The sequence below is a fragment of the Sus scrofa genome, chromosome 2 (assembly GCF_000003025.6).
Source record: "Sus scrofa isolate TJ Tabasco breed Duroc chromosome 2, Sscrofa11.1, whole genome shotgun sequence".
Taxonomy (NCBI): domain Eukaryota; kingdom Metazoa; phylum Chordata; class Mammalia; order Artiodactyla; family Suidae; genus Sus; species Sus scrofa.
The window spans coordinates 6,897,269-6,922,383 of record NC_010444.4 but is presented as its reverse complement, the minus strand read 5'-3'; the positions used below and the strand labels follow the sequence as shown (position 1 = coordinate 6,922,383).

At 55.3% G+C, this 25,115-nt stretch overlaps 1 protein-coding gene across 2 annotated transcripts; it reads left to right on the top strand.

Moving 5' to 3' along the window:
- Positions 18,344-24,887, top strand: CDC42EP2 (CDC42 effector protein 2). Of its 2 annotated transcripts, XM_013994106.2 has the most exons (3): positions 18,788-18,913; positions 19,550-19,592; positions 23,452-24,887. In XM_013994106.2, the coding sequence occupies exon 3, from the start codon at positions 23,755-23,757 to the stop codon at positions 24,397-24,399; it is 645 nt and encodes a 214-aa protein (XP_013849560.1). In that variant the 5' UTR covers positions 18,788-18,913; positions 19,550-19,592; positions 23,452-23,754; the 3' UTR covers positions 24,400-24,887. The 2 variants fall into 2 exon arrangements, with proteins under 2 accessions (XP_003122586.1, XP_013849560.1); XM_003122538.5 differs by lacking the exon at positions 19,550-19,592 and having other exon boundaries at positions 18,344-18,913.

Below are 25,115 nucleotides of genomic sequence, written 5' to 3'. Positions count from 1 at the left end.
TCTTTCTTCCGCTTCTTCTTTTTCCTGGTAGCGAACAAAGAATGTTGCCTCCTCGACCTCTGTCCAGAGAAGGCAGAGCGGCTGTCACGCTGGGTTTCCGCCCAGCCCCGAGCCTCCTGAGGCTGCTCCCAAGGCCGGCCGGCCTCTGTGCTGAGGAGGTGCTGGGCTCGGGCCGCGCAGCCAGCAGCTGGCACCGTACCGGGCCCTCCCGGCGTGGTCCTCACGGCCGCTGCGGGCCCGGCCTGACCTCTCCATCTGGAGGGGGCGGCCTCCCGGAGCCGTGCCAGCCCTGGCTTCCCTCGTGCTGGCTCAGCCGAGTTGCAGAGCAGCCGGGGCTCACCTCTAGCCCTGAATAAGTGGGCCAGCCCGGGCCTCCCCGGGTCCCAGACACGCTCCCCACACCAGTGTCTCGCCATCTGGGGAGAGGCTGTCACTGGCTTAAACGTGGAGGGGGTTTCTGTCCTCAGCTGGCGGCCATCCTGCCTCACCTACCAAACCCAGGACCAAACCCCCGCTGCCAGGCCCAGGGGCGTGTGCGAGGGAGCTGCCCGTGCCGATGCCTTGAGTCAGAGATAAATAGGTAACCTAACCATGTCCAACATTTGCCTCCCTCCCTGGTGAAGTGACAACAGATCCGACCGGCCTTGGCTAAAACTGGTCTCCCTTTGAAAACAAGCAGCTGCTGTTTGGTTTCATTTGTTTTATAGGCGCCTCCTCTGAAGACAGGACTTGCAGACAAGCCCCAGCTTGGGGAGCTGATCTTCCCTCCTCCCCGGGATCCCCCACACGTGAGGCACCCTGCCACGATCCAAAGGGCCACTGTGACTTACCAGCCTCGGGAAGTGGCACTCTTGGAACCCGAGCCCCTCTTCCATCCTCCCGTCCTCCCCCCGCCTCCCCGCCCCCTGCCACAGAACTGACGCAGTTCAAGAATGTCATTTGTATTCCTACCAAGCCAAGTGTCAGCTAAAAACGCACCCCTCCCTCCCGGCCCTGGAAAACCCTTGCCTGGGAAGATTACCGGCCTTTGGCCGCAGTGAACAAGGCCCCAGTCCTTATCACGAGAGCCCATGTGTGGCTTTTGGGCAGCCATGGCTCTGACAATTATTTTCGTGTTGCTGCTAAAGAAGCCTGGTGAGCAATGGTAACGTCTTGGTGCCCATTTGGCAAGGAAGATCCAGAAGCCCCAGTGGGATGAAAGTGGTGGGCAGAGGGGAGGAAAGCTTTGCATCCTGTCGGTGGGGGTGGGGGCAGCGGGGAGCCATGTGCAGGGCACCGGGGGGAGGCAGCCTCCGGGAAAGAAAGCTGGAGCTCGGCATGAATGGGAGCCCGTTGCCTGGATACAAGTCGTGTGACTGTTGGCAGTGCTCTGGGAGGGCCAGGGCAGCAGGCGTGTAAAACAAACCAGAGAGGCAGGATGAGAACCCCAGACTGCAGACAGGTCTGGCGCACACGCGCCCCTCTGACACCAGACGCTTCCCTTTCGCTCTTGGCAGGAAGCTGGTGCCCAGCGACTGCCAGCTGACTGCTCCTCGACCCCTCTTCAGCTGGGTCACCAGTTTCCCGAAACCGCATCCCTCTTGCTCACGTGGGGCTCTGGCTCCCACCTGCACCCGGGCTACATTAAGGCTGACGTGGCGCAGCGGTGATGGGGGTGGAGGAAGGGGAGGAGCCTGGCCTCCTAGGACCCACCTGCTTCAGGAGCCCCCTTCGGTGGCATTTTCCCTGGTCCCGGTCATGCCCCGTGCCTTTGAGACATAAGCCCAAGGGTGAAGCAGATGGTTCTGAAGAAGCAAGGTCCTATCCTCTTACCAAGTTTGCCTTCCACGCCTCGATGCCCCAGCCCTGCCCTCCCAGGGCGACCTCTTCTCCCTCCTCGCTGGCCTGGGGAGCCGGTGCTGCACCCCACCCCCACCCGATGCCCCTTAACCCCTGCCCAGCCACGCTTTGGGATCAGGCTGTGTCTCTAGGAAGGTCAGGGAGAGCTGCTGAGGGGAACAAAAGCCACTCATAGCTGCGTGCGTGGGAACCCAGGTGAATGCTGAGAACAAAGCTGGGTGTTTGGGGGGTGGGGGTCTTGGGGGTGAGGACCCAGGCAGGGCCGTGGTCCCGTGCCCCAGCCCTCCATCCTGATCTGCCTCCTGCAGCCGCTTCAGCCCTGGTGTTTCCTTTCCCTTGACTGAGGGTCAACCCAGCCCAGCTCAGCCCAGCTTTGCTGCTTCCCCTGGTGCTGGGAGGAGCCACCGGGCTGATTGTTCACTTCTCTGTGTTCGGTACACACTTCCTTTCCCCTGACCCTGGGGCTCCTGGCTCAGCCGCCTGTGAGCCAGTCCTGTTTAGACACACATGGCCTCTGCCTCCAGTCGGCCCTCTAACTGGACATGAGTGGCCCTGACTTGGGGGGGTGGGAGAAATGTAGTTGTGGGGTTTTTTACATTAAAAAAAAAAAAACAGGCTATTGAGGAGTTCCCATTATGGCTTAGAAGAAACGAACCCCACTAATATCCGTGAGGATTCAGGTTAGATCCTTGGCTTTGATCAGTGGGTTGGGTATCCGGTGTTGCTGTGAGCTGTGATGTAGGCCACAGAGCAGCTGGGATCTGGCATTGCTGTGGCTGTGGGGTAGGCTGGCAGCTGTAGCTCTGATTTGCCCCCTAGCCTAGAAACTTCCATATGCCATAGGTATGGCCGTAAAAAGCAAAAAATAAAAAAATGTTATTGAGATATAATAATAACATGAGTTTCGCCATTTTCTTTTCTTTTCTTTTTTTTTTTTTTTTTTTTTTTTTTTTGGCCGCCTTGCAGCATATGGCGTTCCCAGGCCAGGGATCAGAGCCGAGCTGTAAGTTTTGACCTATGTGAAAGCTGCAGCAATGCTGGATCCTGTGCAGGGCTGGGGATTGAACCCATGTCCTGGCACTGCAGAGATGCTGCTGATCCTGCGGACCCACAACAGGAACTCTGAATGTCGCCTTTTTTTTCCTTTTTATTTTTTTAGGGCCACACCTGAGGCATGTGGAAGTTCCCAAGTCAGGGGTCAAATCGGAGCTACAGCTGCCAACCTACACCGTGGCCACAGCAACATGGGATCTGAACCAAGTCTGTGACCTACACCACAGCTCACAGCAACGCCAGATCCTTAACCCACTGAGCAAGGCCAGGGATCAATCCCAAATCCTCATGGATACTAATTGGGTATGTTTACACTGAGCCATAATGGGAACTCCCCCCCCCCATTTTTTTTCTACTTTTTAGGGCCGTACATACGGCATCTGGATGTTCGAAGGCTAGGAGTCAAATCAGAGCTGCAGCTGCCAGCCTACACCACAGCCACAGCAACTCAGGAACTGAGCCGTGTCTGCAACCTACACTACAGCTCATGGCAACACCAGATCTCTAACCCACTGAGTGAGTCCAGGGATCGAACGCACTTCCTCATGAGTACTGGTCAGATTCGTTACTGCTGAGCCAAGACAGGAACTCCCGTGTTTCACCACTTTACTGTGTACTCAGTGGTTTTGGTATATTCACAGTGTCGTGCAAACATCACTGCTATTTCTAGAATAGTTTCATCATCCCAGCATATCCACTGTCTCTACCCCGTCATGGTTCGGCGATAACAGACCCGACTAGGATTTAGGAGGACTAGGGTTCAATCCCGGGCCTCATTCAGTGGGTTAAGGGTCTGGCATTACCATGAGCTCTGGTGTAGGTGGCAGACGTGGCTCCGATCCTGTGTCCCCGTGGCTGTGGTGTAGGCCAGTGGCTACGGCTCTGATTCGACCCCTAGCCTGGGAACGTCTGTATGCTGAGGGAGCAGCCTTAAAAGGACAAAAAAAAAAAAGAAAGAAAGAAACCCCATACCCACTATCTCTACCCCATTCTCACCTCCTGGCAAATGCTAATCTACATTCTGTCTCTATAGATCCACCTATTCTGGGCATATTATGTAGATGGAATCATGCAGCTTGTGGACTTTCATGTCTGGTTTCTTCCACTTATAATGTTTTCGAGGGTCACCCATGTTGTAGCATTACCAGTGCTTTGTTTCTTTTTTATGGCTGAATAATATTTCGTTGCACAGACAGACCGTATTTTGTTTGGTCCGTTCATCAGTTAATGGACATTAGGGTTGTTTCCACTTTGGGGCTATTACATGCAGTGCTACTATAAACACTCGTGTGCGAGTTTTCTTTTTTCTTTCTTTTTTCTTTTTAGAGCCACACTCATGACATATGGAGGTTCCCAGGCTAGGAGTTGAATTAGAGTTACAGCTGCCGGCCTGTACCACAGCCATAGCAACACAGGATCCAAGGCATGTCTGCACCACAGCTCATGGCAACGCCAGATCCTTAACTCACTGAGCAGGACCAAGGATCGAACCTGAAACCTCATGGTTCCTAGTCGGATTTGTTTCTGCTGCACCACACGGGAACTCCTCTGGTGCAAGTTTTGTGTGAACGTGTTTCCAACGCTCTTGGGTATCTACCCAGATAATGGTGGGCAGAGGGGCTTTAAACTTATGGAGGAAGAGAGGGGGAAAGAAGGAAGGGGGAAGAGAAAAAAGAAGGAAAGAAAGAAGTGATGGGTGGGGAACCACGCTTTGGAGCCAGATGGTAGAGTCTAGACTGCCTTGCTAAGGGGTTTGGATGGAGTCTGTGAACCTCAGGGAATCTTCGAAGGCTTCTGAGTCGTGGAAAGGCAACATCCAACCTGCATCTTGGGAAAAGACTGGCAGTGCTGCAAGGGGCAGAGTGAGGCCGGGGGACGTGGGAAACTGGAGATACTTTAAGAGCCCTCAGAGGACAGAGCCCCCAGCACCCTTTCTCTGTTCCCATGGAAACAGTAGCCCAGTTTCCCTGTGGAGGAGCCAGCCCTCTCCCCCACCTCCCTTGCCTAAACCACACAGCAGATTGCATTTCCCCAGCCCAGTGATTGGCCAGGGTTAGACACGACCTAAGACACAGCAAATGCAGTGACTCCAGGGCTTCTGCTAGAGGTAGGAGAAAAGAATCAGCCATGAGGGTGGAGCCCTGGCAGCCATGTGGCCACTATGAGGGGAAACCCCTCCTAAGAATGGATCAAACCAGAGAGACAGGAGCTAGAGAGAGAGGGGTCGGCACGAGGCCATGTTTTCTGAGCTCTGATGAAGCTAACCCCCTGCCCTCGAATCTTTTTTTTTTTTCTTTTTGGGCTGCCCTGCAGCATAGGGAGTTCCCAGGCCAGGGATCAGATCTGAGCTGCCGTTGTGACCTGCGCAAAGCTGTGGCAACACTGGATCCTCATCCCATGGTGCCTCGCCGGGGATTGAACCTGCACCCCAGCACTTTGAAGACACCACTGATCCCGTTGCACCAGAGTGGGAACTCCCTGCCCCCAAATCTAACCCACAAATCACAAACCCCCTTTGCAACAACATTCTCGGTCCTAGTGAATATTTTGCTTAGTGAGAGAAGTCAGAGAAAGACAAATGCTCTTTGTCACCTATATGTGGAATCTAAAAATAAAACAAATGAATGTATATAGCAAAACAGAAACAGGAGTTCCTGTCATGGCACAGTGGTTAATGAATCCGACTAGGAACCATGAGGTTGCGGGATCGATCCCTGGCCTTGCTCAGTGGGTTAAGGATCTGGTGTTGCCGTGAGCTGTGATGTAGGTCACAGACGCAGCTCGGATCCAGTGTTGCTGTGGCTGTGGTGTAGGCTGGTGGCTACAGCTCCGATTAGACCCTAGCCCGGGAACCTCCATATGCCGCCAGGGCGGCCCTAGAAAAGACCAAAAAAAAAACCAAAAACACACACAAAAAAAACAGAAACAGACTTATAGACATAGAGAACAAACTTGTGGTTACCAGTCAGTGGGGAGAGGAAGAGAGGAGAGACAAGATAGAGGCTATGGGATTAAGAGACCAAACTAAAATAGATAAGCAAGGATCAGAGTTCCCTCGTGGCTCAGTGGGTTAAGGATCCAGTATTGTCACTGCTGTGACTTACCTGAGTCACTGCTGTGGCTCAGGTTCAATTTCCAAGTGCCTAAGGCGAGGCAAAACAAAGATAAGCAACAAGGATATATTAGACAGCCCAGAGAAATATAGCCATTGTCTTGTAATAACTTTAAATGGAGTGTGTGTATATATATATATATATATATGTGTGTGTGTGTGTGCGTTTTTTTTTTTGTTTGTTTTGTCTTTTTGCCTTTTCTAGGGCCGCTCCAGTGGCATATGGAGATTCCCAGGCTAGGGGTCTAATCAGAGCCGTAGCCACCGGCCTATGCCAGAGCCACAGCAATGCAAGATCTGAGCCACGTCTGTAACCTACACCACAGCTCATGGCAACGCCAGATCCTTAACCCACTGAGCAAGGCCAGGGACCGAACCCGCAACCTCATGGTTCCTAGTCGGATACGTTAACCACTGCGCCATGATGGGAACTCCCATTTTGTTTTCCTTAAACTAGTTTCAGTTGAGGAGAAAATACAGCTTAGGTAGGAAGGGAAGAGAGTTGACATTTCCAAGGACCTACTGTGTGCACTTGACATAGAGATCACATCTAACCCTCCTGGCAGGCTCCAAGGGGTTCAAGGTCACCAGCTTAAGTGGGCAACGGAGCTGGGGTGTGAACTCCAATCCCTTGTCTCGCCACCATGTCATGCCAACAAACTTTGTCACCCAAGGACAGGCTTAGGAGGAGGCCCAGGTAGCAGCCCGGGTGCCTGGGAGCACGTGGGAGGCGGGGAGCTTGCACAGAGGTGCTGGGTCTGGCAGGGCAGATGGGGATGGAGGGGGCACCAGGGTGGGCCCCGCCTCCTGTGACAGCAGGGATGACAGGAGCGGCACTCTGGTGAGGGCGGGGTAGGAGAGGTTGATCTGCAGTCACTGCGTAAAACTCCTTACGCTCAGAAGAACTGGGAGCCGAGTTCCCATTGTGGCTCAGAGGTAACAAACCTGACTCGTATCCATGAGGACACGGGTTCGATCCCTGGCCTTGCTCAGTAGGTTAAAGCTCCAGCTTTGCCGTAAGTTTTGCTGTAGGTCACAGACGAGGCTCGGATCTGGCATTGCTGTGGTTGTGGTGTAAGCCAGCAGCTGCAGTTCCAATTGCACCCTAACTTGGGGATTTCCATATGCCAAAGCTGCAAACTTAAAAAGATGGGAAAAAAAAAAAAAAAAAGAACTGGGAGCACTGGGAGTTGGCTGAGGAGAGGGGAGGGCGGGGCCGGGCGGGGCGGGGGAGGGGGGAACGCCTGGCTTGAAGTCCAGTGGTCACAGGGCTTTAATCAGCGGCAGTGGGGTTTGGGCCCCTCTGTCACCCTGGCCTTATCCTTCTAGACCTTCTGTCCCTGAGCAGCCAGGCCTTTCTCTGCTCCTTCTGAGTCTGCTCTGGAAATGCCAGGGCCCCAGAGGCCTAGGGGCCAGCCTGCTCTTAGACCCACTGGGGCCCATGGCTGGCTCCAGAGTCCCCCACCCGGACCCACCCTCCTCCTCCTTTCAAACCAGAGCCCGCCAGACAGCTGAGAGTGGTGCAGCTGCCTGGGCCCAGGGCCCCTCAGGGGTCTCGGGGACAGCTGCTGGCCTGTGACCCTGCTGACCCCTGGTCCCTGCACACTGCTCCCTGGAAGCCTGAGCGTCTGCCCAGAGACAGGCAGGGCCCAGCCAAGCCCCAGCTCTCTCACTGGCTCCTATCACTCCCAGATCCTCTGGGGTCTGAAGCATTTCACGTTGAGAAAAAGAGCTGGAGGCCTCCAGGGCCCTATCCCCTCCCAGAGTGGGAGCAGCCCCCTCCCACGTCTCAGGAGCACTGGGCCAGCGCCTGGAAGGCTCGGCCACGCCTGACTCCTGGGGGTCTGCTCCCAAGGCCGCTCTCTCTTGCGGTCTGGAGTCCTCTTCAAGTGCTCTGCCCTTAGGAGATTTCTGGTCACAGTGGCTTATCTCTGGGGCAGGGTGTCAGAGGGCTGGGGGCAGGAGCAGTGGGGGGGGTTTGGAATGATCTGTCCTGCCCACTCCCATATCCTGTTGGAAATCTTTGCTGTGCATATGGATTACCTGAAAAGAAAGGAAAAAAACTGTGTGTGTGTGTGTGTACACACATATCTCTCGTCCCTCCACTCTGCAGCTCCCTGAGGGCAGGGACACTGTCCCATCCCTGTAGAAGGCCTGGCACATGGTAAGCCCACGAGATGTCTACTGAAGGAAGGCCTTGTCACGATATCTACTGAAGGAAGGCCTTGTCACGACAGGTCCTCCTTACCATCCGCAGAAACAGCCTCTGAGCGAGGAGGAGGCGAGCACCCCGCCCGCATGCGGACCAGGCCGGGCGTCCACTCCCACGCCAGCTCCAGGCCGCAGACACCTGCAGCGATGCTGGCTCCGTGTCAGGATCTCTTCTCGGCATCAGGTTGCAGATGTGAATCAAACAGACAGAATCTGGAGTTCCCATTGTGGCTCAGTGGTTAACGAACCCAGGAGGACGTGGGTTCGATCCCTGGTCTGGCTCAGTGGGTTAAGGATCTGGTGTTGCCACGAGCTGTGGTGTAGGTCGCAGACACAGGTCAGAGCCCGTGGTGCTGTGGCTGTGGCATAGGCCAGCAGCTATAGCTCCGATTGGATCCCTAGCCTGGGAACCTCCATATGCTGAGGGCATGGCCCTAAAAAGACAAAAGACCAAAAAAAAGAAAAAAGAAAAAAAAAAAAAAAAACACCAGACAGAATCCCTGCTGGGTGTGCATAAGGCCAGAGTCTGGAGCAGAGGGGCTTGAGGCCAGAGGCCAGCAGGGGCCCTGCCCAGGGGTTGTGGCCACTGAAGCACATGAGCCGGGGCACGTGGCTGGCAGCTTGGTGTTCAGCATCAGTCAGGACTGGGGGTGGAGGGTGGGCAGGTGCCACGTCATCTTCACCCCCAGCCTCCTCCATCTCCTTTGGTGGCCCTACTGTCCCCCCGCCCCATCTCATCACCCAAGTCTTCATCCTAGACTGGCCTGACCGCCTCCCTCCTCCTTTACTGGCCCCCGTGGCACATCTGTCACCAAATTCCAATCTTTCAACCTCATGGTCTCCAGGGCTGGCATTGACATCACAGCTCAGAGCCAAGTTCTGCCTCTCTCCTCAAACCAGCTGTCCCCAAGGCAGCCCCTGCCCCCAGGCCTCCCTCCGTGTCCCCCTCTGGGAAGCAACACTCCTTAGCGTGAGTTCATGGAAAAGGCAATAGAAATGGCCCTGAAACCGATGAAAAATGGCCACACTCACTAGTAAGAGAAACACAAATTAAAACCACACTGAGAGGAAGTTCCCACCATGGCGCAGCGGAAACGAGTCTGACTAGGAACCATGAGGTTGCGGGTTCGATCCCTGGCCTCGCTCAGTGGGTTAAGGATCTGGTGTTGCTGTGGCTGTGGTGTAGGTGGCAGACGCGGCTCAGATCTGGTGTGGCTGTGGCTCTGGCCTAGGCTGGCAGCTACAGCTCGGATTCGACCCCTAGCCTGGGAACCTCCATATGCCACGGGTGCGGCCTTAAAAGACCAAAAAATAAAATAAAATAAAACCACACTGAGGTTCCTTTGTCTTTAGTTGGTGTTTACCTATCTCGGTGACAAAATATCAAAAAGATAGAGAACCAGAGTTCCCTAGTGGAGTAGAGGGTTAAGGATCCAGCACTGTTACTGCTGTGGTATGGGTTCGATCCCTGGCTTGGAAGCTTCCACGTGCTGTAGGTGTGGCCAAGAAAAAAAAGAAGTGAAAAAAACAAAAAACAAACAAAAAAAAAGGTTGAGAAGCAGATGCCAGTGGGGGGTGGAGAAACAGGCCCCATGCCCTTGATAGGGCACATCGCTGAGAAGGACAAGTGGACAGAGCTGACCAAGTGACAGCTGTGAGTGCCCTGTGACCCCCAAGTCCCTATGAACTTAGGCTGCAGCTGTGCTCACCGCTGTGTGAAACAGCATCGGTGCAGAAGACACACTGCTTGTCCCAGGAAAAGGCAGGGGACAACCTAAATGTCTGTTGGCTGAGACCACGGCCATGGCTGATGGGCTGCAAGGTCATGTCGGGAACAGAAGGGGCAGAGAGGTGGCTTGAGGCTGGAGAGGCCACAGTTCATGTAAATTACTGTCCTACCCGTGTGGAATGCTACGGAGCCACAGAGCTTCGAGAAAATGACCCTGGGGACCTACTCTATGAACTGATACGAACTGGCCATAGATACAAAGTTAACTGCAAAAAGCAAGATGCAGTGCAGGTGAACAGCTGAGGCTCAATACAGTGCGGTTTCTCACGGCCCCTGCAGGGTCACCCCCACTGCCCCTGGCAATGAGGCCTGGCCTCCTCCAACCCCACCAAGACCTGCTGTACCTCGGGGCTCGACTCATCTAAATATTGCCATTTGTGTAAGAAAGATGGGAGGGGCGTTGCTGGTACACGCACAGAATATCTCTAGAAGTGTTTACAAGAAATGAGAGCACTGGTTATCTGTGGGGAGGAGAACTGGTGCCTGGAGAACGGGAGTAAGAGGGGAGGTTCTGCCTCTTGCAATTTCTTTTTTGTTTTTTTTCTTTTTGTTGCTGTGGTGGTGGTGGTTTTAGGGCCGCACCTACGGCATATGGAGGTTCCCAGGCTAGGGGTTGAATCGGAACTGTAGCTGCCGGCCTACACCACAGCCACAGCAGTGGATCTGAGCCTCGTCTGTGACCTCCACCACAGCTCACCGCACCGACGGATCCTTAACCCACTGAGCGAGGCCAGGGATCGAACCCGCGTTCTCATGGATGCTGGTCGGGTTCTTAACCCACTGAGCCACAATGGGAACTCCTGCTTCTTGTGATTTCTAAATTGTGAGCCACGTGAAAGCATTACTATGTCAAAAAAAAAATGTAATTTAAATGAAAAAAAAAATGCAATTCTGGTCATGTTGCACTTCATAGATCCTTGATTCCCTCAGAAGCTATCATGAGCTATTGCCTGATTTAAATTGTTCTTTTTTTTTTTTTTTTGTCTTTTTAGGACAGTACCTAAAAGTTCCGGAAGTTCTCAGGCCAAGGTCCAATTGGAGCTGTAAATGCCACCCTATGCCACAGCCACAGCAAGCCAGATCTGAGCTATGTCTGCGACCTATACCAGAGCTCACAGCAATGCCAGATCCTTAACCCACTGAGTGAGGCCAGGGATTGAACCCGTGTCCTCATGGATACTAGTTGGATTCATTACCACTGAGCCATGACGGGAACTTTCCAAATTGTTATTGAATGGGCAAGATTCTCAGTGGTAAGTGACAGAAACCCAATTCCAACTGGACTAAACAAAAGTTGTAATTTGTTGTTTCACATAATGGTGTCTGCTTCAGGCAGGGCTGGATCCAGGAGCCCAAGCAATGCCATTGAGAGTGATTCTCCTGGCTCTGCTTTTATCTGTGCTGGCTTTATTCTCAGACAGGTTGCAGAGTTGGCCACCAGCAGCCCTGAGCTGACATCTTGGCATTTGTAACCCTAACCATCACAGAAAGTCCCCAGGCTGAACCTCATTGGTAACATATCACCCTATGATGGGATTGGGTAGGCCGGGGTCTCAGAGCCACTTTTAGAGCTTGGGGTGGGGTCAGACTAGAGACTGGAATTGAGGGGCAGTCACCAGAATAAGAGAGATGGGTGCTGGGCAAAGAAAACAGTGCTCACCCACTACCCTCTTGGCCTTTCCCCCTCTCCTATGCCAAGGTCTAATGCACGTCTCTTGTTTCCTGATCACCCCATGCACTACTTGTGTTCCTTCTGGCCTTTGCTTTTGCCTCTGTTTGCTCCCCCTGGAATTACTTTCCTTTTTCTGTCTGGAAAACTGCTACTCACAATTCAATACCCTGCTCCACCGAGTTCCCTGATGGTCTAGTAGTTAAGGATCCAGTGTTGTCACTGCCGTGGCTCAGGTCACTGCTGTGGTACAGGTTCAGTCCCTGGCCTGGGAATTTCCACACGCCTCGGGCATGGCCAAAAAAAAAAAAAAAAAAAAAAAATACCCGCTTCAAATACCACCTCCTCCTTGAAGCCTTCCTAACTCTTCCATCCACTTCCCCGCCTCTAGCAAAATTAATCCTTCTCACCTCAGTTCTTTTTGGTTCTTCACTCAGCCCATAGTCGCTAACTGTGCCTCATCCGTGCTGCCTGGGATAGAAAGAGGTAAATCAGACCTGGCCTCTGCTTTCAGAAACCCCCTTTATGGCACAGAAGGTGCTGTTTTAGACTGGTTGTTTCACTCAGGGTACTGGTTCTCCGAGAACTGGGGCTCAGCCTGGGCCATCTGGGTCCTCTCCAGCCAGCACAGCCCTCAGCACAGGCAGATGCCAAAGTTTTCAAAATGAATAACAAAAAGGTGCCTTGAAGGGGCGGGAAGTGCTGCACACCACCTCCGCTGACTCCGTGTTCCCAGGCCAAAAGACACCCATGTGGCTCGAATGCTCCCAGAGGCCTCTGGGAGGAAGCGCCTGGGCTGGTCTCTGCTAGGACAGGGCTGTCACCACTCTGGAAACCCCCAAGACCCTGGGCCCAGGGCGAAAAATCCAGACCCAAAGGAAAGTCCCCCAAGTAAGGCCCTGCCACCCGACTCCCACCGAGGGGGTCCCGGCAGAGGCTGAGGGGTTGGGGAGTGGCTTCCAGGGGACTCCCAAGTCGAACCCTGGCCCCTGCCAGGGCAGAGTTCTCTGAAGGCGGGCGAAAAGCGAGGAGGGCAGGGCTGGAGTTGGCAGGAGCCCAGTGGAGGAAGGAAATAAGAAACAATCCAGGAAAAATCCAAGCCAGGCCTGGGTTGGCTCAGGCCATGGGGCCGCCGACTGAGCTGGGCTAGGATGGAGGAGGCTTCCCAGGGGCAGATGGAGCACGTCCCCTGCTCCCTGCATCCCTGTGATATGGGACTTGGGGCCGGGGGCAGGAGGGAGGGCTCCAGAGAGCTTGTCTCCTCTCGCTCGCTCGCCGCCATGGTACCCCCAAGAGCATCACCGCCTCCCCCTGTGACCCCCTGCTCCCAGGCCTGACCCCAGAGTCCCGGCCCCACCATCCCACCTGCCTCCCTAGGTCCCTGGGGCCAAGGAGGGCTGGCTTCAGCCTGGGAGTCCTGCCCCTCCAGTGTGGTTCCTTCCTTCTCCCCAGCTAACCTTGGAGAAGGGGGCTTCCGAGTCTATCCCTGCAGAGCCCTTGGGGGCTGGGGCTGCTGACGTGGGTGATTTCCAGGAAGACGAGGCTGGGAGGGGAAGGAAGGGCTGAGTCAGTCCCTGCGTGGTGATTACAGGTCCCTGTGTGGGGGGAGCAGCTGATCGAGGGGGTGGCGACTGGGCCTATCTCAGCGCCAAGGCGAGGCTTCGGGCTGAAGGGGAGGAATTTGAATCCCTGATTCCCGGCAGGTCTCCATCCAACCTTCCTTGCCTCTGACCTCTCCCGAATGTCTCTTGGGGTCCTACTCACTCAGACACCAAGGTGTCCAGGAGCCGTTCCAGCGAGAACAGCCCACGCCCTGGCTGAAGCATTGGACCCTGGAAGTGGGGTCAGGCTGGGTGGGGCACTTGGCCTGAGCATCTATTGGGTCAGAAATGCAGGCTCTCCCGTGGCTCAGAATCCCAGTCTCCCATCCACGCTTAGGCCTTTACACACGGCCTGAGAAGTAGCGTTAAAGAGCCAATTTTAGGAGTTCCCGCTGTGGCACAGTGGGTTAAGGATCCGGCATTGTCTCTGCGGCAGTGCAGTTTTCATCCCAGGCCCAGTGCAGTGGGTTAAGGATCTGATGTGCCACACCTATGGCATAGGTTGCAGCTGTGACTCGGATTCCATCCCAGGCCTGGGAGCTTCCAAGTGCGGGGGGGAGGAGCCAGTATTAATAAATGAAATTCTGTTTTATAAATGCTCATTACTTGCAAGGCTTCCATGACAACCGTGGGTGTGTCCGCAAAGATCCCATCCATTCAACAAAGCTAAGAGCAGCCAGCAGCAGGCTCCCTAGGGATCGCTCAGGCCCGGCCAAGTGACACAGTGGCATCTGTGAATGGGGAGAATGACCCGCCTACCTGAGAGCTTACAGAGCGCAGAACTCACCGCCAAGCAGAAATCAGGCTTTGCATGTGGGCATGGTAGGGCCAGAGCTCTGGGTGAGGGCAGGAGTACACACGCAGCAGGAGAAACCAGCACTGGACGGAGCCATGTCACATCCAGGTGGGCTTTAAAAGGTCCCCATGGCATAGATGGTGGTTCCTATGGCTCTGGGCCCTGTTTGAGGGCCCTGGTCTGACAGCCAGGCTGGACAGATTCCTAGTCACCGAGGGAGGGGTCCAGAGGTTGGGTCAGGCTTGGGAGCCGAATCTGTTGCCCATCCCCCAATGCTCAATCTACCTCCCCCTCCCACCCCGCCACCCCCACCCCAACTCTGCAGTTGGTCAAATTGGAGCTGCAGCTGCTGGCCTACACCTCGGCCACAGCAACACAGGATCCAAGTCGTGTCAGAGACCTGCGCCACAGCTCAGAGCAACGCCGGACACTTGATCGGGCCAGGGATCGAACCTGTGTCCTCATGGATACTGGCTGGTTTCGTTGCCACTGAGCCACAACAGGAACTCCCTGGTTCCTGGCTTTGAGTGGCCTTGGATGAGTGTCTTTGCCTCTCCAAGCTTTCATCTCTGTCACTGGTTTGTAATCAGCCCCAAATGGAGCTCCTGATTTTCCCCGAGTTTCCTCCCCCAACAGAGGACACTGGGTGGATGGGCAGAGGTGGGGGCTGCACCTCAGCCTTGTTCCCACGGGTTCAGGGGAGTCTTTATAAAAGTCCTCTTTTCGGAGTTCCCGTCGTGGCTCAGTGGTTAACGAATCCGACTAGGAACCATGAGATTTCGGGTTCCATCCCTGCCCTTCCTCAGTGGGTTAACGATCCGGCGTTGCCGTGAGCTGTGTAGGGTGTAGGGTTGGATCCCGCTTTGCTGTGGCTCTGGCGTAGGCAGGTGGCTGCAGCTCCGATTTGACCCCTAGCCTGGGAACCTCCATATGCCGTGGGAGTGGCCCTAGAAAAGGCAAAAAAAGACCAAAAAAAAAAGTCCCTTTTTCATCCTCAGACTCATTCCAGGTCAGGTGGCAAGGCCAGCTGCCGTCCCCCAGTCACTCCTTGAATAATATTTCCATGAAACTGCTGCCTGCAGGGACAGTGTGTTCCAGTCAACAAAACAAGTTCAAGTCCCTTAGCTTGTTGGGGACGCATGTCATTCCCTTGTTACAGGCAAGGAGGCTCAGAAAGGGACAGTCCTTTTTTTGCCTGTGGCCACAGACTAAGTTAGCAGCAAAGCCAACTCATAACCTGGGGCTTGGGGCTTGGCACTGTGCTGTCCCCGCAACCTGGCTGTGTTGTGAGAGGAGGGGGCAGGGACAATGGTGGAGTGAGAAGCCTGAGCAGGGAGGAGGGCCCAGAGCCAGCCCATCTTGCCACTTCCAGGCTGAGCGGATCACCATCAGTGGCCTGAGCTTTGGTGTCCATTTCTGAAAAGGGGGGTAGTGACACTGACTCTGCCCATCTCACTGGCTCTCAAAGGATTTGAGGAGCTCAGGACAAGAGACCCTTGGTAAGGGGCACAGGTAGGCCTGGGCAGGGGGGTGCATGGCAGAGCCTGGGTGGCAGAAAAGGGAAGAGACACAACCCTTACCCACTCAGCCCACAACTTGGCCCAGGGCCCCTTTCTTTGCTGTCCAGGCCTCAGGTTTCCTCTGAACCTCTAGGGTAGTCCTGGCAGAACCCACCTGACTTGGAGTTCCCGTTGTGGCTCAGCGGGTTAAGAACCCAGCTAGGAGTTCCCATTGCGGCGCAGCAGAAATGAATCCCACTAGGAACCATGAGGTTGCGAGTCTGATTCCTGGCCTCACTCAGTGGATTAAGGATCCGGCGCTGCCATGAGCTGTGGCGTAGGTCACAGACATGGCTCAGATCCTGCGTTGCTGTGGCTGTGGGGTAGGCTGGCAGCTGTAGCTCTGATTCGACCCCTAGCCTGGGGACCTCCATGTGCCATGGGTGTGGCCCTAAAAAGCAAAACAAACAAACAAAAAGAACCCAACTACTATCCATGAGGACTCGGGATCTATCCCTGGCCTCACTCAGTGGGTTAAGGATCCGGAATTGCAGAGAGCTAGGGTGCAGGTTGCAGAGGCGGCTTGGATTTGGCGTGGCTGTGGCTGTGGCCGGCAGTTGCAGCTCCAATTCAACCCCTAGCCTGGGAACTTCCAGATGCTGCAGAAGATACCCTCAAAACCAAAAAAAGAATACACGTGACTGAGTTGAAGGAGGGGCCAGGAAGGTTCAAGGTTAAAATCTGAAACTTTCCGGAGTTCCTGTCATGGCTCAGTGGTTCACGGATCTGTCTAGAAATGATGAGGTTGTGGGTTCGATCCCTGGCCTTGCTCAGTGGGTTCAGGATCCGGTGTTGCTGTGAGCTGTAGGGTAGGTCACAGACGCGGCTCAGATCCCATGTTGCTGTGGCTCTGGCCGAGGCCGGTGGCTACAGCTCCAATTACACCCCTAGCCTGGGAGCCTCCACATGCCGTGGGAGCGGCCCTAGAAAAGGAAAAAAAAAAAAATCTGAAACTTCTCTGTATTCGTTTTCTGCTGCTGCTGTAGAAAATCACCACAAACTTGGCAGCTTAAAACAATACAAATGTATTAACTTACAGCTCTGTGGGTTGGGAGTCCAACCTGAATCTAAAATCAAGAAGTCAGCAGGGCTGTGTTCCTTCTGGAGGCTCTAGGGCAGAGTCTGTTTCCTGGTCTTTTCCAGCTTCTAGAGGCTGCCCGCATTCCTTTGTTTGTGGCCCCTTCCTCCACCTTCAAAGACAGGACATCTCTTTTTTCTTTTTTTTTTTTTTTTTTTTTTGGTCTTTTGTCATTGTTGTTGTTGTTGTTGCTATTTCTTGGGCCGCTCCCGCGGCATATGGAGGTTCCCAGGCTAGGGGTTGAATCGGAGCTGTAGCCACCAGCCTACGCCAGAGCCACAGCAACGAGGGATCCGAGCCGCGTCTGCAACCTACACCACAGCTCACGGCAACGCCGGATCATTAACGCACTGAGCAAGGGCAGGGACCAAACCCGCAACCTCATGGTTCCTAGTCGGATTCGTTAACCACTGCGCCACAACGGGAACTCCAGGACATCTCTTTTTTTGACTCTCCTGCCTCCCTCTTCTACCTTTAAGGACCATTGTTATTACACTGGGCCCGTTCAGACAGTTCAGGATAATCTCTCTAGTTTAGGAGTTCCTGCCATGGCACAGTGGTTAACGAATCCGACTAGGAACCATGAGGTTGCGGGTTCAATCCCTGGCCTTGCTCAGTGGGTTAGGGATCTGGTGTTGCCATGTGCTGTGGTGTAGGTCACAGATGCGGCTCGGGTCCTACATTGCTGTGGCTCTGGCGTAGGCTGGTGGCTACAGCTCTGATTCAACTCCTAGCCTGGGAACCTCCATGTGCCGTGGGAATCGGCCCTAGAAAAGGGGGAAAAAAAAAACTCTCTAGTTTAGAGCCAGTTGAGGAGTTCCCACTGGGGCACAGTGGTTTAAGGATCTGGCATTGACTATGGCAGCTCCAATTTGACCCCTGGCAGGGAACTTCCATATGCCTAGAGTATGGCCGAAAAAAGTAAATAAAGAAAGTAAAGTCAGTTGATTTGTAACTGTAATTGCATGGGCAACCTCAGTTATTATTTTCTATGTAACAAAACTCTGTATTTACAGGTCCCAGAGACTAGGACCGGGACATCTCTGGGGGGGGGCTATCACTCTGCCTACCTGACTCCCTTTCTCCTGATCTTTTCCTCCCCCCCAACTTGGCTGACCCCCACCCCCACCCCCAGCATCCTTCCTCCTTCAGGATGCCTTCCTGACCCTCTCTCCCTAAGAGCCCCTCCCACACGTACAGGATGTACCATCCTGGTCGCAGTGTACTGTCACAGCTGTCACCCGCTCTTCCTAGCACTTGCTCACCTGGCAGAGTATCACTGTGTACTTGGGGACCGGGGCTTCCTCCATCTCCCTTCATTGGACAGTAGGTCCCAGACCAGAGGGGCTGAATCCCCAGCGACAAGAACAGTGTCTGACACTTAATGGATGCCCCCAAAGTATCTGCTCAATCGCTGAACCGGGCAAGGGCTGAGTTCCCTTCAGCCTGCCTGGGTAGGGCCTGCCTTCCAGTAAATGTTTCTAGTAACGAATGAATGAATAAATGAACCAACCAACCTTCCAGCCAATCAACCAACGTTGTAATGAGTCCAAGTGTGGGTCCCACCCCCGCCCCGGAAGCCATCTAGCCGGTTGACAAATATGGGTGTGGCCAGGCCACTCTGCAGGTCCACCCGCAATGCCCCCTTTTCCAGGGAGGGGCAAAACTCCTGAAAGCTCTTGGAAGTTTGTAATATTTTAACGTGAGTGCCTTCGAGGCCTCATTTATTTCTTTAGGAGTCACTGAAGACACTGTGCGGGCGCCTCCCCGACCCAGCCCTCCAGGGAGGGAACTCGTCCAAGGACGCTCTGTGAATTCTGCAGAATTCAGTCTTCCAGCTGCTGCCCTCCCAGAACCGATAGTTTTAGCTCCGACCCGCACAGCCGGAGTTCGAGGAATCCAGTCCGGGCATCGGACGCAGTCTGGCTCGCAGCCGTCAGAGTTTGGACCGGACGCCCGGGCGGGCGTGGCTGTTGGACCCCAGCGCCGCGCCTCCCAAGTGGGAGCCCAGGCTCGCCCCGGAGTGGGGCGGGGCTGTGGGCGGGACCTGATTGCTGCGGCCCCCGCATTGGCTCCACGGATAGGGGGCGGGGCTTCAGGGGCCACGGTGCGCACTGTAAGTTCACAGCCCTAGTCGGTCCCATCGCCGCACGGTCCAGCTCCGGAGATTTTGCCGCCCACCCGTCCGCCGCCTGCGCGCCTCCAGGTGAGTTCAGGTGGGGACTGTGTAGTCCGACCGCGCTCCTGGAGGGTCACTCGAGAGGCCCATCCTGAGGCGCCCTATCGCAGCTCGCGCCCCAGCCCCCGACTTACCTCCACAAGGTCCTTACCCCAGTGCCTCGGGCTCCAAGGTGTTTCTCACCCGAGCCTCGGTCCTGGCAGCCACGCCCGCGCCCCCCTCGGCCTGCGGGGCGCTGCGCATCCCGAACACGAACTCCTGGATCCGCCCTCCACGCTGCGCCAGAGCCCCCGCCCCACCCCCAGGACCCGGGAATGCCCTCCCGCAGCCCAGCTTGGGGTCGTATTTTTAGCCAATGGTGAGGTGTCCTCCTATCTTTAGCCTTAGCCGCGAGTGTCCTGAAACGAATCCGGGCTGAGCTGGGCTGCGCGGGAGAAAGAGGGCGGGGAGGGGTCGGCTCCGGAACCCGAGCTGGGGCTGAGGAGCCCGACCCGCGGAAGCCAGGGGCGTGGGCCGCATGTCCGAGCTCTGGCCCCGCGCCGAGCGGACACTCGGACATCGCCCAAGCTGGAAAGCACGGGGGAGGCTCCTCCCTGAGTTTGGATACCCGGGCAGCGTCCCTGATCGCTCCTTTTCTCCCCTATTGTCTGGTTGTGAGACTAGGGCGCTCCCAAGAGAAGAAGATCCCGCGGACTATCCGCACCTGGTTAGCGAATGTGCAGCTCCTTGGGAGGGAGCTTGCCGGGAGCGCTAGAAGCGCTGGGGACCCCGGTGCGCAAAGGGTCTCCTCCCGGACGCGGGGCAGTAGAGGGAGCGCGCGCGCGCGCCACCTAGTGGCCACGGACCCGAGAACCGCTCCGCCTAGGGACGCTGGGAGACCTCGTGGCCAGCAGGGGAGACTCAGCGCCGACCGACCCTTCCGCCCAGGGGCTGTTCATTTTCGGTCTTGTTTGGAGCGCTGTCCCCAGAGAACCAAAATACTTGAGGAAGCCCTACAGCTATTTGCTGGATAAATAACGGGGCTGACAGTGACCCGCTAACCCTGTCTGTCGCCCATCGGGGCTCTCTCTCACTTGCAGTATGACAGTAGGGTCCCTGGTGTTGGCTTTATTGTCATCCCATTTCATAGATGAGGAAGGTGAGGCCCGGAGAGGAAGGGTCTTGCCCAAGGTTAGAGCGAGTCCTAGGTAGAGATAGATTCAAGGTCAGTCTCCTGATTTGAAGGTCAGAGGTTGGCTTTATTGGCATCCCTGGTGGGGAGTGGCCTAACATTCTTTGTGAAAGGAGAGGCTCTACCTTCAGGAAGTCATTTTCTCTAAAGGAGGCCCAGGGATCCTTCCAGAACAAGCCCACAAAGCTGGGATGGCTCCCTTCTGCTCCTCCCAAAGCTGCAGGGAGCCACCTGTCCCAACACCCCTCTCACTAAGCCTTGTCCTGACAGAGACCTCATTCCCATTTCTCTGCATGCTAGCAAGTTGAGAGAGGGGGCGGCCAAGAGGTAGGAGTTAAATGGTGGTGGCCAGGGATCCAGCGGCCCCGGCCCAGCTGGGAGCCTTTTTCTCTCCTGCTCCCCGTGCAGCTTGCAGATGTTGGCATGGCTCACTGTATCAGAGCCATTGGGACCTAGCTAGGTATCAATGCCCACTCTTCCTCTTACTAGCTGGATGACATTAATAAAGTTACTTAATGTCTCTGAGATTCAGCTTCTGCCTCTGCAGAGGCCAATAATTGCACCCACTATGCTGTGTCTGGGAGCGTTATGATGGAAACCATACTAGGGGAGCTGCAGCCTGGGGTCTGGTGGTTGCTAAATCCGAATTGAATCCTTGGGGCTTGATGATTGCAATTCCCAGCTCTCCCCTGGTGGTTGACAGGGGCCCAACCCTTCCCCCCAGCCTCAGTGCTCTCCACATCTGGAATTGGGTGGGTACATCTGGCTCAGAGCGAGGGAGCTGTCAGGGACGCCAGATCTGTTGTGGAAACACTCAGGCTGTCTTGGCGCCCTTGTAGGATGGAGGGGGGGAAGGCCTGGCCCAAGTTCTGGGCAAATCCCACCACTCAGCCGCCCTCTCCGGGAGTAGAAAGGAAAGAAAAGCTAGCCCAGGACTCCTCGCCTGCCAAGGGGCCAGATAGGCCCCTAGACCTGGCGTGGGGGACACAGATAATTATCTGTTAGATAAATGAATGATGGGATTCCAAGACCTCAGAGCACTCCTGGCCTCCCCCCACCTTCCCCAGCTCCTTCCAAACTTAGCTGGAATTCTGCCACCGGAGACTCATTCTTTTGTTTCCTGTTAAGCTGCAGGTGCTCTGGGAGGGGCAAGATGTCTGGTCTCTGTGGTTCAGCATGACTGACCCGGGATGTCTGGTCCTGGGGTGGGGTTTCCTGAGTGAGGGTCTGGGCTGGGGTGGGAGAGGGAGAGCAGCTGGGACTCTGCCTCTCCTGCATCCTCCTTCCTGCTCCCTCCTGCCCACCCCTCTCACTGCTCAGAATGAAGGATGGGGCAGAGGAACTAGCAGAGGCCTCCCCTCTCCTGCTCCACCTTTCCCCAGCCACTTCCCACCTGCTCAGCCCCAGCCCCCTGGGGTAGGTGGGCTCACCTGGACACCTGCTGGGTGACCTTGGACAAGTTTCTTTGCCTTTTGTGCTCTGATTCTACTATGGGGCCAATCCCCCACCATGGGAACCAGAGGGAGTGCTTGCCTCACTTCCTTTTTCTGTTAAACCCATATGACACCCCTCCAGAGTGTATTTATTTTTTCCACATTAAAAATATCTTTATTTTTTTCTGATTCCGTGAATAACATGCGCTCATAAATAATGCATGCTTCTGGATTTCCCACTGTACAGCAGATCTGGCACTGCCATAGCTATGGCATAGGTCACAAGCGCAGCTGGAATTCGAACCCTGGCCCACTCTGTCACGGATGCAGCCAAGAAATAATAATGACAATAATAATAATAATACCTGCTTCTTATTAAGACTTGGAGTTTACAGGGAGTTCTCTGGTGGTCTAGTGGTTAGGATGAGATGCTTTCACCACTATGGCCCAGGTTTGATCTCAGGTCTGGGAACTGAGATCCCGCATGAAGCCGCTGCACTCTGTGGCCAAAAAAAAATTAAAAAAGAATTTCAGCTTACAAAAGTATGCACAAAAAGGGAAAGTCGCCTGGAATTCTACCACCTTGAAGGAAACACCATCAATGTTTTGGCAACTGTCCTTTCATATTTAACTTACATATATCATTTTTTTTAGTAATGGGACCAGATATTAAAGATATATACACACATATATATATGTATATATATATATTTTTTTTAGGCCCACACCTGTGGCATATGGAGGTTCCCAGGCTAGGGATCGAACAGGAGCTACAGCTACCAGCCTACGCCACAGCCACGGCAACGCCAGATCTGAGCCACGTCTGCGACCTACACCACAGCTCATGGCAACGCCGGATCTTTAACCCACTGAGTGAGGCCAGGGTTTGAACCCGCAATCTCATGGTTCCTAGTTGGATTCTTTTCCGCTGCGCCAGATCGGGACCTCCAGAGATATTATTTATTGAGGACAACTTTCCTCCCATGTCACTGACCCCACACCCCATCCCTGCCCCCCTCCGCAGTCTAGGAGGCATGTATGACAACTTCATGCTGGCCTTCTGTCTTCTTCTCAGTTCCTGTATAAGATATGATCCTATACATCCCTACATGTAGATACACATATATGCATGTGCAGGGAGGGGAGCTGGTCAATGCTTTCAACAAATGGAATCTTCTAGACTACATTTTTGCATTTTGCTTCTCTCCTTCTGCAATGCCTTGTGGGAATCCCTCCAAAATGTCTGATAGCTCTAGTTTTAGAATGGGAATGACAAGAGGGTGGCTGTAATGATGAAATTAGACGTGTTGGCAAAGAACTCAGCAAAATTCAGGCACACAGAGCCCCCACCCCCTCAATATTTGTAACCCTTAGGTGCTAGGGCAGGGGGGAGGGGCAGAAATGACAATAAACTCAGCCCTTGTCCATAAGGCACCCCTAAGCCAGAGGAGAAGAAAAGCAGAAACCCTGAGCAGGTGACCTCACTTCCGCGTAGGATGTGATTGGGCCAAACAGGAGGTGTCTGTCCTCAGGTGCAGTCGGCTGAACACCTGCTGCGAGTCTGGCTCCGTGCCAGGCCTGGGCGGGCAAGACAGGTTGCAAGATCGCCATCCTCCACCAGCTTTGAGACCCCCCAGACAATTTGGCACCAGTCATGCCCTGGGCTCAGTTGAGTGCAAGAGGGATGAGCACCCATGCGACCGTGATGAGCGGAGCTGGGGACTCAGGGCGAGAGACCAGGGCCAGGGCCTTGTGTGTGACTTCAGCCCTGTCACCCAGGTTCTCCACCTGCAGAGGGAGGGCTTGACGCTGGTGATCCAGGCCTTGCGCGCAGTAAGTCTGTGAGGCTCCTGCCGGAGGGGCTTCCCACAGGAGTGCAGCCCCACGTGGGTTCCTGGGGCTGATAAAGGGACCTCTGCCTTTTGTCATCCTGTCCCTGACTTGTACCCTTGGTGTTTCAGCTCCTCGGCCCTGAACCCCGAGAGCATCACGGCCTCCAAGCTCTGTACCTTCCTGCTCCCAGTTTTCAGAAGAGTTTTCAACCCTTTTGGGAGGCAGGGATTTTTGCTGTCTTTACCTTGGACTTCATCGATCGTTGATCTTTTCTGAATTCCTGGGGTCACCTTTGGTTACACCCCACACGCTAGTCTTGGCCCCTTGGCGGGTGTTGCGGGGTCTGGACCCCTCCCTCGGGGTTTCTGGGTGAGGGTGGTGATAACGGACGGTTCCAGCCTTGGCAGCCAGGCCTGGGTGCCGAGGTCGCAATGTCCACCAAGGTGCCCATCTATCTGAAGCGCGGCAGCCGCAAGGGCAAGAAGGAGAAGCTGCGGGACCTGCTGTCCTCCGACATGATCAGCCCGCCGCTGGGGGACTTCCGCCACACCATCCACATCGGCAGCGGCGGCGGCAGCGACATGTTTGGTGACATCTCCTTCCTGCAGGGCAAGTTCCACCTCCTGCCGGGGACGGCCATCGAGGAAGGCGAGGAGGATGGCAGCTTCGAGCTGCCCTTCCAGTTCACGCGCACGGCCACGCTGAGCGGGCGCGAGCTCCCCGATGGGCCGTCCCCTCTGCTCAAGAACGCCATCTCCCTCCCGGTCATCGGCGGGCCCCAGGCCCTCACCCTGCCCACCGCCCAGGCCCCACCCAAACCCCCGCGCCTGCACCTGGAGACCCCTCAGCCTTCCCCACAGCCCTCCCCGCAGGAGGCAGGGTGTGTGGACATCTGGAGGATTCCGGAGGCTGGCTCCGCCCACAGTGGGCTGACCCCCGAGTCAGGGGCCGAGGAGCCCTTCCTGTCCCATGCCAGCTCCCTGCTCTCTCTGCACGTGGACCTGGGGCCTTCCATCCTGGACGACGTCCTCCAGATCATGGACCAGGACCTGGGCCACCTGCAGATCCCCACATAGGACCCGATGCTGGCCAAGCTGGGTGCCCAGGCTGGGCTGAACGCCAGAGGCAGGGGGTGGACACTGCCCTGGCCTAGAAGTCCGGGTCCCAAGGTCCCACCTGTGTGGTTGCTGGCCAGTGATGTCTCACTTTGAGCCTTTATTTCTCTCCCTCCCACCTTCTACCCGTGGGCAGAGAGGCCTCATTGCTGTCCCCTAGGCCCCATGAGGACATGTGCAGCCCAAAGTGCCTCTTCATCTTGGGCCCCCAGCACCCCCACTGCCAGCTGCTCCTCAGAGCCCTTGGACGAAGGCTCTGCTGAGGCGGACTCTGCTTTTGGCCTCCCTCTGCCTCAGCCCCTGCTGGGGGGCGGGGGCAGCACAGCCAGATGGACTTCCAGCTCCGTGCTGAGGACTGAGGACATGGCATCAGCGACTGACGTCCCTCTGCCCCACCCTCCCCCATGACCAGGGGATTCTGGTTGCAATAAAACATGCTGCTGCTGGTAGTTGTGCTCCCCGTACCCTGCCCCGGGGCTCCTCCTGAAGACAGGCCAGTCTCTGGGAGCTGGGGGAGATCCCAGCCCCGGAGGGCCTTGCACGGGGCGGCCCCTTCCTCCCTGAAGGTCAGACCTCATTCCGAGCCCACAGTGAGAATGAAGCAGAAATGAAGCAAGTGCCCGCTGGGGATGTTCCTACATCGATTCAAGTGTTTGGCAAGAGGTGGCCGAGCACTG

Bases quoted from the DNA above. Each gene is read 5' to 3' on its own strand.
- CDC42EP2 (XM_003122538.5), top strand. From the start codon at position 23,755: ATGTCCACCAAGGTGCCCATCTATCTGAAGCGCGGCAGCCGCAAGGGC.